The following is a 17,549-nucleotide window of genomic DNA, read 5'->3' as shown; positions in this document are numbered from 1 at the left end:
CTTAAATAAAATACAGAAAGGGGTTATACGTATAGCGTCGCGTTAACCTTGTGCGACAAACGTACGAGAAAGCTAAGTGAATACACAATGGCAACGAGGCAAATGACTAGTGAATATGATGCCCTGGTTGGCCTTCTCTTTCTACACACATACAAACATTCATTGTGCTCTAGTGATAGCAAAAGTGGAAACTGGTATGATAATGAGTTACAAACAGCGCAAACCTCTTCGTATTTTGCTTGCGAAGCGCGTATAACCGAACGGCGGAGCCGAGAAAATCGCGCAAATTACAGAGATAAAGGCCAATTTAAATCTCGACAGTTTATATTTAAAGGTCAATTGCTATCTAATCATTGATATTAGAGAGACGGTAGATTGAATAAGCGTAGAAATGTAGACAATTTATTTCTCGAAACAATTAAGAAACCTTTTTTTTTAAATCTAAATCTGTAAAAGTGACGAAAATTATACAAAGAGGAAATATTTTTCTCCTTCATATAATTGTATGCCTAATTTTTATATAAATCTATGAAAACTGTTTTCTCTCTGTTAAGTACTTTAGAAAATAAATTTTATTTATGCGCGTCGACATTATTCGATGGAGAGTACAAAAACTCGTGTAGCATTTTCTTGCTTCTGTCGAGACTAAGTGAGCTCTTGTAGTTTTCGTTCTCGTGTTACTGACCTCCCCTTTTTTATTATCCTTTCGTACGCTTTCTGATTTCGGCGGGGTCTCAATTTCTTACACCAGCAAGGCTATAATATTGCTATAATAAAAAAAGAAGGGATCCACGGGCCTTTATAACGGGCTAATAGTAGGTACACCTCGTGTAATTTGCTTCGTCACTTTTCTCCTTCTCTTATACCGTCGCCCTTTACTCGCATTAGCGACCGGAAGATTGCACCTGCGCTTTTTTTGCGCTCGTGAAAATCATCGGGGCTTGATAATAACATGGCAATTCGCGAAAGAGGCATAAAGCGTCAAATTTAATTATTTTAAATCAAATACTATTTAACAAGTTTTTGGAATATCTGTGGTAATGAAAAATGAAATGTATTCTTTTCATCTTTGTTTTATTAATTATTAGGTAAAGTAAATCTAAATTTATAGCAACATTAAATTAAAACATTAAAATATTATATAAATGAATATTAAATTGTACAATTTATAAAATGGTTTCAACTTATTATTTTATTAAAATTGCAAAATAAATAAAATTGTTGGAATTATACATCATGGATGAAATTCATATGGATATAAATTGTGAAACATTACATTATTATATATCGCTGAAAACATGAATTATTCTCATATATATATATATATATATACATATATCGCTCGATACTGTCATTTTCCCCGAGAGAAGCTTTAAGGAATTTCTCTCTCATGTTTCTGTTTTATATACAAGTGAGTATCGATTCCCTCTGCACACACAAAAGCCGGCCGATCGACGCGTCTCTTCTAAATTCTCTCGACTAAATTGGGATACACGTGGTGCGCGTAGATACGCGAACAGAGGCACTTCGCGGAGGAATGCCCGGACTAGACAGCGACACGATGCGTCGATCTAATAATGCGTGTAACCACAGGTAATCCGAGAGCTACTATCGATGACTAATATCCTCCTGCTTCTCGCACACCGACGCAACGAGACGAGACGAGCCGCGACGCAACGCAACGCAACGTACGTTCACGTTCTCGCGTGCATCACGTAACGTTGCTACTCTGCATATAGCATATGTACGCACGTATGCGAGCGAGCGCACACGCATAATGCATATGGACGTTCGACGGGCAACATATACCACCGTATACCACCGGCGGGCCGAAATCTCGTGGCACGGAGATAGGACGCCAGAGGCGGCGATATTATCAAATTATATACCTGCACTACGTATACACCGGCGGCCAATAATTCATCCATAATTCAGTTATCTAAATAGGACACCCGCGCGACAGACGCGCACAGACACACACACACACAGCTGACTTTCGCGGTACCCGTGTGCATGCGTCAAAGCGGGCTGGATATATCTGCCGACGAGTGCATGGACGGCGCGATCTCTGGTAGCTGTTGGAGCGAACAGCGAAAAATCCGCCGCATCCGCTCGCTCTCTCGTTTGCGCAAATGTCGGACTCTCTGTCGGTCGGGGGAACGCCATTGTCCTGCCTTTTACCCAAAAAGCACCGACGCGTATAGCCGCGCGCATAATAGTTTAGAGACATTTAATTATTCCGTGAATTATTCTGCGTATAGCACGCATTATATACGTACGTGTACAAAATTTAAGTTATATTATATTTATATATTTATTTATAGTTATATCTCTTAACTGTCATATTTTTTTGAACATTTATTCGAATGACTTTCGTACGGGAGAGATTTTGCTTTCAAAATAGCTCTTATTTCCTATATAGGTAAAAAAAAAACATCAAGTTTTACGAGTCATAAATAATCAACGCAATATGACAAATATAATTGAAAATAACATTTTTAATAGAGTTTTTTTGTTACGCAGCTGTCGGGTTGCTTGAGTTATTGTGATGCATAAGTTGTACGTTCGTTATTAATAATAAAATGTCACGGTATGGATACTATATAATGTTAGTCGAGCCGGAAAGCGTTGTTGCACAGTGTGTCGCGGCAAATCGGTTTATGATTTGTTTATATCGCGTTGATGAAAACACATGTTGTTTCGCATTTATCAATAAATCACTCTCTTCAGCCACGCATAAAAACGAGAATAATTGAATTAAAATTAATTAATTCTAGAAATGTGGTCCCCGCATATGCGCAAATGTCCTGCATTATTTGAATTAATTCCTAGTAATACGATTCTATATTGCCGCTAATTGCGGTGACTCGTAAACATGTCGAATCGAGTTTACGTGGATTTAATATCATCGCACTGTGGATACAAATTACGGTTCTCGCATTAACATATTTTTTTATTATATAAACGCGAGCTTTAACCGTTCTGCATAATTCCTCTATTTACGTTACGCGCGCGCAACAAGCATTAAATAATAGTGAACATTTTATGAGACAGTGCTTAAAAATAAGGCAGATTGAAGCCTGATTTAATTTTCGTTCCTGAGCTGGTTTACGACGAGAGGCGTTAGAAAATTAACGAGATCGCGGTGTGCTGTACCTTTGCGCAGCATCCCATACAAAATTGAGAAGAATCGAGAGGATAGGATAGTCAGCGCGAAACAAGAGGAAAATTCATGGCGCGGTGAAGAAAAGCTTTCGATCGCGCGAGTACATAAACATCGACTTCGTATATTCTATTAATATTGGCAAGACGGTAGCTTCTTCGCAAGATTAATATTGGCGACGTGCTAATAAATTTATATCTTGACACGCAATGTTTCGAGAATAGCGTTGTGCATATCACAGACACGAGAGAAACTGCAGAAAATTTATAATATAACTTTCCGTCAATCTGTCTCTTTTACCACGAAAAATTAAAGTCGAGTATACGGATATAATTGAATGATAATTTATTGCTAATTTGTTACTCTAATCCTGAATTTATCGTTTCTACCAATTAGCAGGAAGTTTATATTAAATATGGAGATGCTGGTTCAACATTTATGCTAGCTGTTTTTAGAAATACTCAGCGAATCTCGTAAACACAAACAATCTTACCAGAATAAATAATTAATTAATTACTTGGAGAGAAAGAACGAAGGTGCTGCAAATAGATTTTCAAAATATTAAATTTTTTAGATGCATCAATACTATATATGTTATAATTGTATATAAAATGGTTAAAAATAACAAGTTTATTGGTATAATATCAAAGTATTTTCTGCATAATTGGTATCAAAATATCTATTTCATGCTTGCAAAATAAGTTTCAAAAATAATAGAAGATGCACCGTAAACTATGTTAATGTAATTAATAATTACCCTCTATTTTTAATATTGGAATAATTTCTAAATTTTGTATTTTTGCGATATTCCAATATCGAGAGAAAATTCTGTTCATTATTTAATTGAGAAAAACGTGCCGAAAATAAAGTATGTGGAAAAATTAATTGATTTCTCTGTTGATATTAAAATGTTTCCCGAATTTATTGTTAAAGTCATTATCTAAAGATAAACGATAACATTATTTTATAAATGAACAAATTTATAAATTGTTCGTCACACGATTGCTCCGATGTATTCTCGGAACTGTTCTTTCTCCTCTTGTTCGTCTTTTATTATTCTTTTTATGGCACTCGTGAAAACATGGTTAATTACGCACTAATCATTAGAATACAACGATCGCGCAGACACTTTTACATAGCATTCTCGACGTTAATCGCATACAACATGTTTTATTTTACAACTTTATTTTATATTGCGACGAGAGAACGCGAAAAACACGATTATACGAAGCTATACGATCCGCCCAGGAACTGGAAAACTCGCGTGCGAATTCACACAATGCTATCTCTTCTATTGCTAACGAATAGTAGATGCATTCATTTCGCAGCAAGTTTGTTATCTTTCATTGTAATACAAGTAAATAAACGTGCAAGTTAAAATTAAAGATAGATATCCGCAAAATGCAATATTCAAGAATGTCATCGTTTTACTGATTTTGCGTGCGATTTCGATCGAATAAATCATATAAAATCCACGTTTCAACAAATCACCATCGAGTTTATGGCACGTAATTGATACTGAAATGCCGCATGAATAACAATTGTACTTATTAATTAAACGTATTAATGCGAATAAATTTGTTTTGTAAATCCGTGATGTTTTGTTAATGATTGAGAAATGACTAATTTCGACGACTGCATGTATATATTCCGATTCTGCGCTATGGTATCTGCGTGAGTTAATTATTAAGAAGATGCGACAATTACTCGCTCGTAAGATACAATAATCGCGTTTAACATTTTTTAATTTAACACTCGTCCCGTCAATTTTGCGATTATATATATAAAAATATATATAAAAATTGATAAAATTATGTAGATAAAATTTATCTCGAATGAATGAAACAAAGGAATTATTCTTAAAATATATCACGAGCGCATTAATCATACGCTATTAGCCCTCATTATTCTTACTTAAGACGTAACAATTCAACATAAAAGAACGCAAATGCCGCGGCGAAAATATCTCTGGTTGAAGGGGTGAACTAATTAGATTGCCGAGGCGACACGACGCGCGGCGAGAAAAGAAAGTGAAGAGAGGGAAGATGAGATCTACTAAAGAGGCACTTTTCCTTTTTGTTTTTCAGGGCAACTGAAAAGTCCACGGATAACCGAGCACCCGTCGGACATAATAGTCGCGAAAAATGAGCCGGTGACGTTGAACTGCAAGGCGGAGGGTAAGCCCGAACCGGTGATAGAGTGGTACAAGGACGGCGAGCTCGTGCAGACGTCGCCGGGCGACGTCAAGTCCCATCGGGTCCTGCTGCCTACGGGATCTCTCTTCTTTCTGCGGGTGATGCACGGCAAGAAGGAGCAAGATGGCGGTGTATATTGGTGCGTCGCGCGGAATAAGGCCGGATCCGTCCCGAGCAGGAACGCCACTCTCACAGTCGCAGGTAAGAGCCCGACCGTTGTCATATCTTTTTCGTCCTTCGTCCTTTCTTACACTCGGATTATGTACCGGGTAGCCGAGCGTGTTGTAACGCCCCTCGTGAGATCACGAGTTAAACTCGGAACGAATCCCCGTGAAACGGCCTTCTCTCGCCTGGAAAGAATTCCACGACTCAGAGTCGTGTTAAGCTGCGTAACATCGTTTCGCGAAAAATCAGAAATAATTGAGAGTTTCTATTTTAATATGCCTTTATTATACTTTCTACTACATCATTTTCCTTGTCACAATAGTTGATTTTTCAATATGGTTAAATAAATCTTTGTATGGTTTTATTTTATATTCTTCAAATGGCTGTTCGTATTCTTCTTCATTAAATTAAAAGCTTAATAATTAAAAATATATTAATTACATTAGTTTTGTTTAATAATCCAAATTTCCTTGATAACGTTGACTCTCGAACCTTTGTAAAGATTATTAAATATGGTTCATATTTTTTACGCTTCACATGGTTTATATGAAATTCATCGATTCATTTATATTTCACTTAGCGGAGAGAAAATTAGGTAATATTAACTATTCTCCCTTTGCGCCATAGATCAGAATATTAACCATATATATATGTACATACCTATTATATATAGTATTAGTATCGATCGAGGTCGTTCTGTCGCGTGAACCGACCCAGTATGGATTAACCATTGTCGCGATACGATTAAGCGTATGTCCAGTGTCGGTCTATAATTATTTTCCCAGCCGCTGTCAATTAGCCTAATCTTGTACCGAGTATCGAACTGATAAGATATACTAGTACAATACATACCTCGGGTCTTTCATTAGTCGCCAGGATCAGCATGAAATCGGTGAAACTACATTTCTACATTCCGGGTGCACATTTGCAATAAAATTTTATGCGCTTGCAGACGCGCGAACAGAAACATTGTAATTATTCGATCGCGATACACGCTGTCTTTGTACAATATTTTATCGCGAGGATCACAGGCCGATGTAATTTTTCAGTGTCGATTTATGTACGATTTATTCCAAAAGCTTGTTAGTTGATAAATCGGTTCAGTTAACAAATCGCTGAGGCATATAGATATAGAATTTATCTGCGCGAAAAAAGTAAAGGCACCTATAAACGTAATTTTATATTCTACGGTAAAAATTTCAAATTTTATATACGATCTCATAATTTTCACACGGTGCATTTGCTTATCTCCAAGTGCCATTCATCATAGTCCCTCTCTTTTTCACGATAATCTCATACACATTTCTCATTCGCTCTTTATAAAATACATTTAAATAATAGAGATTAATTACTACGTTACGCAACATTCAGCTTAACGCGACAAAACATTCACTTCTCGAGTACGCTTTAACATCGGCAAAAGGAAAGAAAATTTCTTTGCATTTCGAGAGCGACACAAGGATAAGACATAATTGCGCGATTAAAACAAAACAAGACCTCGTATACAAATAAAAGAGATCGTTTTCACGCGATGAATCTATTTCTCGGTGCCGCGTGTTAAAACGGAGCGAACGAATAAAAATTCCTCTCTCTCTCTCTCTCGAGAGAGAGAGAGAGAGAGGGTGGAAAAGAGACGCGACGTCTGACAGTAAAAATTGTTGCATCCGCGCGAATCATCCCCCTCCCTCTTTTCCGAGCTACTACGATGTCTCTCGCCTCGAAAGCGAGAACGCCGGGTGACAGTTCTGGCGGCGGCCGGCTACGTACAGGGTCACCCGGACGAAAACGGACACCCCGTATATACGCTTGCAGGAAGGAATAACCGTGATTTATACGGGATAGAAGTCGACTCCTTCGACTAAAACGAGCCATGTTTGTTTAGAGGCGATCGATATCCCGGGCGACGCACCCTCGCCTCTGCCCCGTCCGTGGTATATGCCCGTTCGTCCGCCCGTTTGCCTGCCTTGCCTGCCTGCTTGCTTGCTTGCTGGCTGGCTGGCTGGCTGGCTGGCTGGTTGGTAACGACCGATTCACTCGCCTCTCTCGCCTCGCAGGCTCTATACTACCTACGAGTCTGACGATGCGACACCGAACGACGCCTGCTATACTGGCGAAGAATGCACTTGGCCGCCGACGCGTTGTGTGTATACATATATATGTACATACATGTATACAAGGGTCCGCGCTTCTGTCCCCTACAATAGCAGGAGGATATTGTGGCTTTCTTTCTTTCTCTCTTCCCCGTCCATCTCGCTCTCTTCTCTCTGGCGCTCAGACTAATCCCGATTATGATCTCTCGAGAAAAGATGCCATACAAATTGAATTAGTGCCCGGGGAGTCAATGTAGCGTCTCCGGAATCGTCGTGGAATCGGGGAAACATATGTGTGTACGTACTCGATATATAATAAAATGCGTCACGCGTTATTGAATACTCCAGTGTTCTCGATCGAGAATCGTTTCCGCATTTTTATTACATCGCGCGTCGTCGCATTTTCCGCGCGCATTTCGAGAGATGTATAATATATGCGCAACTATATATATATATATATAATCGAAAGAACGAAAAATGCATATGCGAAAGATTTAAGAACGATAATGGAGGATCTCGATAATGCAGGGCGCTAATCACGCTCCCGCCGCTTCCACGTTATTACCTTTTCCGTAGGCTCGTTATTTCGAGTTCATATGTGACCGCGTATACCATATATATCTATATATGTATTCTATCTACGTATACACGCGCGAACATTATATGCACGTATGCATCCGCGCGTTTCACGTTTCGCGAGCATCGGTTACGCCGGTGCATCCGAGCCTCGTAATTTATAGAACACGATATCGCTCGTTAATTGCTTATTGTAATACGCGCAGCTATCCGTAACGTGCATTTATGCGACAGCGCACGTTAAATATGCAGTCGTAATGGGAGTGCTTAGCGGGGAGCGAAACCGGAACGGGGGCTGTTCTATCTCTCGCGGAATCTCCAGAATATTGATATTGCATCGCAATAAAATTTCCGTCCAGGCATCTGTGCCGTAATTATTCGCGTGCCATAATGCACGAGGTTTTTCCTCCCCATGCGCATTCAAAACGAGTGTCATTCATATAGAGAGCTAAATCTGCCTCGGATAATTCTCCTTTTCCCGCATTATATTAATCTACGCACGAAGCTCTCTTAAATCTCTCTCTGTCTTTTTTTTTTTTTTATCGATTATTATCGTCCGAGTTAAATATCGTACGTCAATAATAAATTATAGCGCAAAGTGAGAATGCTAATGCATCTAATTAAATTCTCGGCACGAAATTGTAGACCCGAGAAAACGATTAATTATTTTTCTCTAATGCTATACATATATATACGGTTAATATTCTTATTTCGGGTTCATTACTCGACATAACATATTGTCGAACTAAATTTAATTCTTCATTAAATTAAGATACAATAATGAAACATATTAAACTACTCTAGTGTTATGTTGAGTAAACGAAATTTGTTTGATATCACGATTGGCTTCTTCGTTAAAGATTTTTAAATATATGGTTTATATTCTTCGCGTAGTTCATATGGTTTCCAAATCAAATTTAGTAAGACATACAAATTTTATTCTTCATATGGTTGGTATTTTTATAATTTATATTTTTTGCGGAATAACACATATTTGTCAAACTAAATTGAATTTTTCGTTAAAATTAAAATACATATAATTAAAAATATTAATTATTTTAGTTTTGTCAAATATTTTGTTGAATTACCAAGAACTTTAGGATTATTGAAAATGAAAGAAAAATTGCGAATTATTTATAATTTTCGACGAAATAATGTGCTAGCTTCACACACACACACACACACACACCAGTTTTCGCTCTCGAGCCTCGCCTTTCTCGGTAACTAGATTCGCCAAGTAGCCGTCTCTCCTTGCGTCTCTTTGTTGTTTTTGCCGCAGAGCACACGTTGCGTGCGCACACACACACACTTACGCACACCTCTCGACTCTCTCTCTTTCTCTCCCTCGCAGCGCAATATAAATAGGCCCCGGAGATCGCCGTCCGAACAAGCCCTCTTTTCGCTCGATACGGAACGTGGACCCGGCATGGAGACACGGCTCCTCGATCCGGGCTATCGCGTATAATGCATAGCTGCTTACCGCGTTATAATGGCAGCTTACGCACAATAGTCAAGTACCCTGCTCACCCATAATAAGGCCCCGACCATGGGCGCCGGTACGCCCATCTTTCTTTTTCGCGTGCTGTAAGCGTGGAATTCTTTTCATCCGGACTGGATCTTTTTTATATGCGACGCCTTCGTTTATCCACTTTGAAATGTTTAGAAAGATACAAGTTTCTAAGGCTTCGAGATTAAGAATATTTATATCTATTCGCGCGCTTGTGCGCGCGCGGCTTTGCCCGTGTATAATATATTTTATAACGAATTTATATACCTACTTCTTACTTGCGTTTTATAACCAACGCGATGACGTAATCTCGTCGCGCGCTTTCTCCAAATTTGCATAGATATACCGGTTGGATAAATGTCCGTTAAACTACTTTGTCATTCATTTTCTCTATTTCGAACAAGGCAAACGCCGTCTGAAATTTCTTCATTTTGATAAATGGACCTGTCATTCCAAGACCTTCAAATATTCTTCACGTATAGTTCAACATCGATGCGCAATTTATCGTTTAAAATATATTTATGCGCGCGCGTACAATCTTATACCTATCTCTTTTCTTTTTTCCTAAATTAAATACAAACATTTATCTCTTATACGCCGACAGTGATTTATTTCTCGACTGGAGAATTGTTAAGAGCCTCTCGATACAGCTTTTCGATATAAAGCTGTTGCGCGTTCGGCGGAGTCCTTTTCGTATATATCCACGAGAAACCACCGCGAGCGTGTGCGGATGACCTAGATATATTTTTAAAGCGATAGAAGATGATCCTCCTCCTCGTGAGTAGTAGCTAGATTATCCCTAGACGACATACAGTGCATCAAGCGCAGCTCAAGAGATACATCGCGACGTAAGATAGCTCCGCATACGTCTTCATCCCTAGCGAAGGAATATATAAAGAAACGCGCGTTCTCTTAGCGTATCTTATAAATTTATAATTGGCTTTGGTCGAAGTTCGCGTTGGTGAAACTAAAGCTGAAATAAAGTTGTAACTGGAGAGGGTCCGCTTCTCTCAAGTTGAGCGAAAGTTGGCGAATCGCGAGTTCCAGCGGCATAATTATCCAAGTTCCTCTCCCGACATGTTTTCGGAAATAAAAGTATATAAAACAGTGATTTTTACTATATATATATATATATATATATATACATGTACGAGAAATGTTTCAATTAGAATCTTAAAGTTCTTTTTCTTCTTCCTCCTCTTCTGATTTCTCCAAGTAAGCTTAAACCTGAAAAAGGAAGAAAGAAAATCGCGTAAAACCTTAATTCGATCATTCCTCTCAAGTACATGCATATATACACGTTTCAAGTTGGAGACATTCTACATCCGTGCTTCTTCACGATAAAATATCAAAGTACGGATGACGAACTAGCGCTAGAATATCCGGCGATCGAAATCGAAGCGTCTCCCGTCGCGAGATAAATGCGACTGAATTTTGACAGATTAGCACCGTGACAGACGCGTCGGGTACTTATCCCCCTTAAACGTTATCAGGTCTGCTCTCGGGCTGTTTATATTAACGCGTCGTACCTTGACGAAACCGACGGCGCCGGTGGCGACGAAGACGAGGACGGGAAGTTTAGAGCGCCGAAGAATAACGGGAGAAAATGAAGATAAATTGGAGTAAATAGGTGGTAATAGGTATAATGTCGCTGCTATTTAATCTTCATTAAAGCTAACGTGCCTCCTGTCTCTTCTGACTCGTCTCTCGCGACGACGGCAGCGTTATCGGGACTGTCACGGAGTACCAGATACGTTTTTAGTGGAGCGTCACTCTCTTTCAGGGTTCGTCGTTTTATACATATATCCGCTTGAACACGCAGGATTGTTAAAAAACGACGCGTCGCCGACGGCTGATTATTCATCGGACTATTGAGATAATAATTTTGCAGCCGTGCGACAACGTCGGATATGACGCGGCGTATTTGTCCTGCCAATAAAATTGAAAAAGCTCGAGGGGATTAATGAACGATGCCGCGAAAGCGTTGTTCGCCGCACCCTTTGGCCTATTCGCCCCCTTCGTTTCACATTCTTGCCTCTTCATACCGGTTTTCTTTGTGCGGCGGCGACGACGACGACGGACTCGTTCGATACGACGATGACAACAAGCTTTTTTTCGTATTTCTCTCAAGCTCAATCTCCCTCTCGTGAAAAAAAATTAATTTGTCTTAAAAGTTTTGTACAGGTTTAATTTGAAGAATTCCTGCGATAGAGTTTAATAACTCGTTTTAATTTGACAGAAAATACGATGTGCTTTACACGAATTCTTTATTAGAATGCGAGTTATATTTATAGATTGATGGTATACTTAAAGTCAAAGTTTAACTGATGTCACGAAAAAGACCATAGTCGTGAACACGGGTTCTCCTTGTAAGAAATCCTAGACGGAGACGGTGACAGGTAATTATAGGTCTGACGGTAATTGATTTGATGCAGAGACGGTAAAACCAATTTGGAATGTGAAAGGAAATTGGAGAAAGGGCGGGAAATAATGAAAAGAGAAAGAGAGCAAGATTTAAAAACTTTATTGAATAAATTTAATTTATTATCATTTAATTTTTCATTTCCGTATAGAAATCACATAGAACGATATAAAATGCTCCTCGCGTTCTTCCTCTCCCTCTCTCTCTCTCTCTGAAAGAAAAAAATTAATTTTGCTTTATTTAAACTACCTATTAATTGACCTCCATTTATTCACCTCTGTGGAAATTACCGCGAAATATGTAGAACGATATTTATTAATATCAAGATATATATTGATTCGCACACATTATGAAGCCACAACGTGAATATTACTCATTAATATCGAAACATTAATGTTGTAATTGCATATTGCATTTCATGCAATTCAACAACGAGCTTTTGCACAACTGCATCTCGATCGATACAAACGCGCCCTCCCTTCATCCGACGTATTACGAAGGGAGATTTTCCTTTAAAATCCGCCCGCGAATAATTATATACATCGCGTAAGGAAAAGTCTATCGGTTTTCACTTTACCGCGCGTTACCCTCCTGCATACATGCATACCAAGGAAGGGAACGGGATAAAAGTGTAGCGGGAACAAATGCGCGGAGAACCTACCGTATGATCTAACGAATGGACTGACTGTTCGAAGGCACCCCATTTTCTGCGCCTCCGATACCACGCGCCACGTGGTGCATACATCTGTCCTCTCCCCCTGGTTCTCTCGTCCCTTGCTCCCTTCTCGTGATCCTCCCTCTCTCAGAAGCAACATTTGAAAAACCAAGGCTCTCTCTCGCCTCCCGTTTTTCATCTACACACTTTTTCTCTCCGACTCGATCCGTATTACTACGAACTATGGACAACCCTACGGGCACCCCTCATTATTGGCCGGGCTATTAAATGGTTATAACCTTGCGCGCTCTTTACAACACGTGCCGCCCGCTCGCCGGTTTGACAAGTTTCGCCGCGCGGCGTAGTTTCCTTTGGGAGGCAAACCGCCGGCCGCTCTTTGTCAAGTCCCGCGTCGAAATCGAAAATTATTCTCTCGTTAGGAGAGCCCTAACGACAACGATTAACCCGTTCGAGCGAGTCTTGCAACACTTTATTCATCGTTATTTCTATTTTTTTTCCCTGTTTTCTTTCTTAAAAAGTAACCGCTTAGAGGAGGAACGAATGATTATTACAATCGTTACGCATGACGTGTATAAATTTACGCGTAATGACACGGATAATTGTTGCATATTTTTCGAGCTACGCTGCCGTGAAAAATGTTGCGTAAGCGTTATATAGTATAAATCCTCTCTCCGGTTATTTCTTTCTTCCCTTCGCCCGACATTTTCTATGGACGACAAAATTTTGGCAATGAATGTCGAGGTCGATGGCAACGCGCCGAACAATGGCGCGATTTTCCTGACGCGACATTCTCGATTCGGTGGAATCTATAATCCCGTCGCGCGTGATTTCGACGAGAGAAAGAAACTCTGACGTAATATCAACCTTATGATAATTTTATCTCTCTTCGTCATATTTCATCTTGCGGTGTAACTTATCTCTTGCTCATTTCCTTTCTTTTAATAAGAGGACGAAGATTGCTCATTTACTCAAAATGTTATTTATATATAAAAGTTTATCAACGCTCGAAGTTAAGTTATAGTTGATGATTGGAAAAAACTAAAGTTGGTTAATGAACGCTACGTGCCGAACGATGTTTGACAAATTCGATCGACGAGCATCTCTCGCTCGCGCGCGACACGAGCCATTGCACTCGACTGCATCACCTTAGTTACACCCTAGTTACATCTCTGTGATGCGCGGAACTTTTTCTCCCCCGACTACTTTCCTCCGCCGCCGTGCGACGAGAGCCTTGGGGGACTGGGGTAAAGATTCACCGTGATGTTTGCCCCCGACAACTGTATAAACAGGCGGCGATAACGCCCAGTTCCTGTCAGGAAATTTCGGTATATACTCTCTCCCGGCTTGTTTGCGAATGTCGTGTCTCGTTCTGTCGCGAATTTTCGCGGACGCGCATCCCCGGAATTAGCGCGACGCGAACTGTACAACATTAACAATGAACCCGCGCTCGCGGACGGCAGTAATTATTTGCCGCATTTTATTACGCGCTTTATGTACTGCGCTACCGTCCGCCTACAATTTAGCTGTCCAATCCGTTCGGAAACATCGGATTATACAGATTTATTCAATACCCCGCGAGCCATTGCGTTAAACGCGCGCCGATTTTATACCGATTCCCCTTCGATCTAATTGCTTTCCTCGCATTCGATATGAATCGCGTATAATTATATATCTATACCAAAAAAAAAAAAAAATTTTTTCTTCCGCAGCACGCGCACATATTAAAACTTTGTAATATTTATTTTGTTTGAACATCTCTGAGTAAACTGATTTCTTTAGTATATATTTGTGTGTAAATATTATTACGTATTTTTTAATTTTAAGTTTTAAATTCTTCTTTGAATAAGTTATGGGAAAAAAATTCAATTTGCAATTTTAGATATTTTTTATAAATTGTTTTTCTCACTTGCGTAAAACGGCGATTAAATCGGGATTAATAATTTTCTTTGCTCCGATCGGAAAATATTTTCCGATATTTCAATATTGTGTTCTTTTATTAAATGTTCTAATAAATTACACGGATAATATTTATAAAATTTATTACACGTTAAACATTTATATATTCTGAATCCTATATAATTGTTTCTTTTTCTTCGTTAACATGAATCTTATGATTGGTACTTAAACGATTTATCATTGCTCCAATAATTTTTGTGATTATAACACACACTCTTATCACTTTTTTATATTTCATTTCTTTATAATCTGTTGACTCAAATTGTGAAGTTCATTCTTAGAATTGTTTGTAGTTATAACGACTTCTCGATGTGAACATCACGTTACGTGTTAAAACATTATGAAAGTTGAAGCTGAAAAGTTTTTATCTCAAGAAAATTTTTAGAAGCATAACTTGTAATTTACGTAAGTATACATTCGATTTAATTTTTTATTACACGATTGTAAAAGAACATTTAATTAATCAGTGAGCATTCTGATGCATATAAAGTGCCCAAGTCTACAATTCTAAAAATGCATGAAGAGATTGTGAGATCATAGCTTCCGCCAAATCGTTTATATTATCTATATTCAAACTGGAAATGAAGTATCGTAAATATCGCGCAAGTTTAATATCATTTAAGTTAGTAGAGCGTGCGATTTAAAATACGCGCAAACACGGCATATGTACATATAATTTATACATTTAACATACTTTAAACCAATATTTCAATCAATCTTGCGAAACCGATAAAACTAGATGCGATCTGCTTCGCTTAGGTTTTGCGAACTGGCAAAACTCGTGATGACTGTACAAATTTCTCCCTCTCTGCTTGCGAGAGTTGCGAGTTTCTTACGCAGTTACCTCTCGTAGGCATCGGGTTAATAAACTTCTTTACGGCGATATATCTGCGAATGTTTTGCATAAACGGAGACGGAGAGAGGGCGCGAGGAAGGAAAGAACGAGCGAGTTTACCGCGATAATGAAAAGGAACGAACAAACCGGGCTGCTCGTTGGCGCCCTGGATATCAACGCGCGCGCGCACGATGTAATTTCGCGCGGTATATACAGCGATTACAACCAAGAGAGAGAGAATATTTTTCGCGGATTGTGGAGAGATTGCCGTCACCGCGTTGTCACTCCTTTGTCCTCGCCCGTGATTGAGACTTTTGATCGTCAGCTATTAACGTCGGCGCACGCGAGTGCGTTTATTAAGCACGGCATGGCGCGGCAAAAATTTCCAAGCGGAATTCGTCAATTAGGCGCACACGCGCCGACCAGACGCGTTCGTTCCCGGGGTTCCCTGCGCCTTCTCTTCCTCTCTTCTCCGAGCTTTTTTCCCCCCTATCTCTCTCGTTCTCCCGTTTTTTTTTCTCCGCCGCGTCCGAAAAGACTGGGATAAAATAACACCTAGCCCTCGCTGACTCGCTCGCACTCGCTAGGTCTCGCGCGTGTATCGATTAGCCAGCTTGACGCGCGGAGCGGAACTCTCTCTCTCTCTCTCTCTTTCTTCTTTCCTCCATGCCTGTACCCCTGGACAAGCCAGCGAAAGGTGTGTGGGGGAGCTCTCTTGCAGCTTTTAATCCATCGCTCTCTCGCTGATATATCCCGCCCTGGCGAGTTTTATCGTCGTGTCTCTCCTCTCCGGTCCATGTATATATATATATCTATCTCGCGCTTTCTCGCCCCGACCGATTCGCGGCCGATACCGCTTGCAATCGGTACCGATCGGCAAATCGCGGAATCCGATCCCCGACGGTTCACTCTTCCTTTCGTTTTCATTCTGCCATTTTCCCCCCTTTGTCATCTGGTTTCCACCGCGTGCTGGTTCCCGCGCGCGATTTCACGCAGCCATCATTGTTTTCGAGATAAGTACAAATGTAACTGCACGCGGTCGCGCTCTGCAGTTGTATATGTATATCTCAGGTACCGCTTTTACGATCCCGAGGGATTTGTTCGGCCTGGAAAATTCGATTGAATAATTCTAGCGCGCGTCTTCCCGTAATAATTCCGTGTATTAATTAATATAAGGTTCCGTCGAGATCGTTGAATAAATAATTGCGGTGTGAATAAATGAAATGTGTTTAGCGTACTTACAATAGAAGCGTTTCCGTCAATTTCAAGATAAAAATACACCGCACGTGCATCTTTTACGCGCGCGAAAGACAAAATCGAAGATGGTTATTATTAATCTCAATTTCTCTCGTATCTTTAATCTCAGAGATCCTTAAATCTATTTAGCTAATCCGCACGGAGATCCAAGCGCGGGCAAGAAGCGATAATTAATTGATTCCATATTTTACGACGTACAAATCCCTCAATCTACTTGAGTAATTCCTTGGCTCCGGAGATGATAGTATACGGTATAGAAGGGAACACCACATACACGCAGAGGAGAAGAAAAAATTGGCACACGCACGGGATATCTCCTTCATCCCGTGCCAATTTTCTCTGTGCATCGGTGAGAACTCAGTGTCTCTCAAAACGGGGATCTCCTTTCTCGTTCATCGAACGAAAAAGAAAAAGAAGAGGAAAAGCAGCTCCGAAACCGCGATATAATCAATGCTGAGTGAAAGAAAGAAAGGAGGAGCCTTTCTTCTCATTTCTTCGAGGAATGAAATCGAGAGGGAGGATTCCTCGGGCCCTTCCTTTTCTTCCTTCTCGATGACACCCTCGCGGGAGCGTTTCCTTCCTTCGCGGCGAAACAAAATGGTGGTGGCTGTGTGTGTGTGTGGTGGGTAAATTAAGTTTGGCACGAGAGAGAGCCGCCGCTCTCGCCGGGAGAATTTCATTCTGTTGCCCGAAGCGCGAAACCTCCT

At 40.1% G+C, this 17,549-nt stretch overlaps 1 protein-coding gene and 1 long non-coding RNA gene across 2 annotated transcripts in view; one reads left to right on the top strand and one right to left on the bottom strand.

Moving 5' to 3' along the window:
- The window catches only part of LOC114938296 (roundabout homolog 2), a 101,714-nt gene that overhangs the window by 25,422 nt on the left and 58,743 nt on the right, over positions 1-17,549 (top strand). Inside the window, exon 2 of the mRNA XM_029312170.2 lies at positions 5,251-5,559. Within this exon, the coding sequence (XP_029168003.1) occupies positions 5,251-5,559 (309 nt within the window). The remainder of the gene's footprint in view (positions 1-5,250; positions 5,560-17,549) is intronic.
- The window catches only part of LOC114938300 (uncharacterized), a 53,859-nt gene continuing 48,515 nt past the window's right edge, over positions 12,206-17,549 (bottom strand). Inside the window, exon 3 of the long non-coding RNA XR_003821046.2 lies at positions 12,206-12,327. This is a non-coding gene — a long non-coding RNA (uncharacterized LOC114938300). The remainder of the gene's footprint in view (positions 12,328-17,549) is intronic.

The sequence above is a fragment of the Nylanderia fulva genome, unplaced genomic scaffold (assembly GCF_048542155.1).
Source record: "Nylanderia fulva isolate GAGA-0341 unplaced genomic scaffold, ASM4854215v1 Scaffold17, whole genome shotgun sequence".
NCBI classification, from domain to species: domain Eukaryota; kingdom Metazoa; phylum Arthropoda; class Insecta; order Hymenoptera; family Formicidae; genus Nylanderia; species Nylanderia fulva.
Note: the sequence above shows the minus strand (reverse complement) of the source record. Positions and strands in the feature narration are given on the sequence as shown.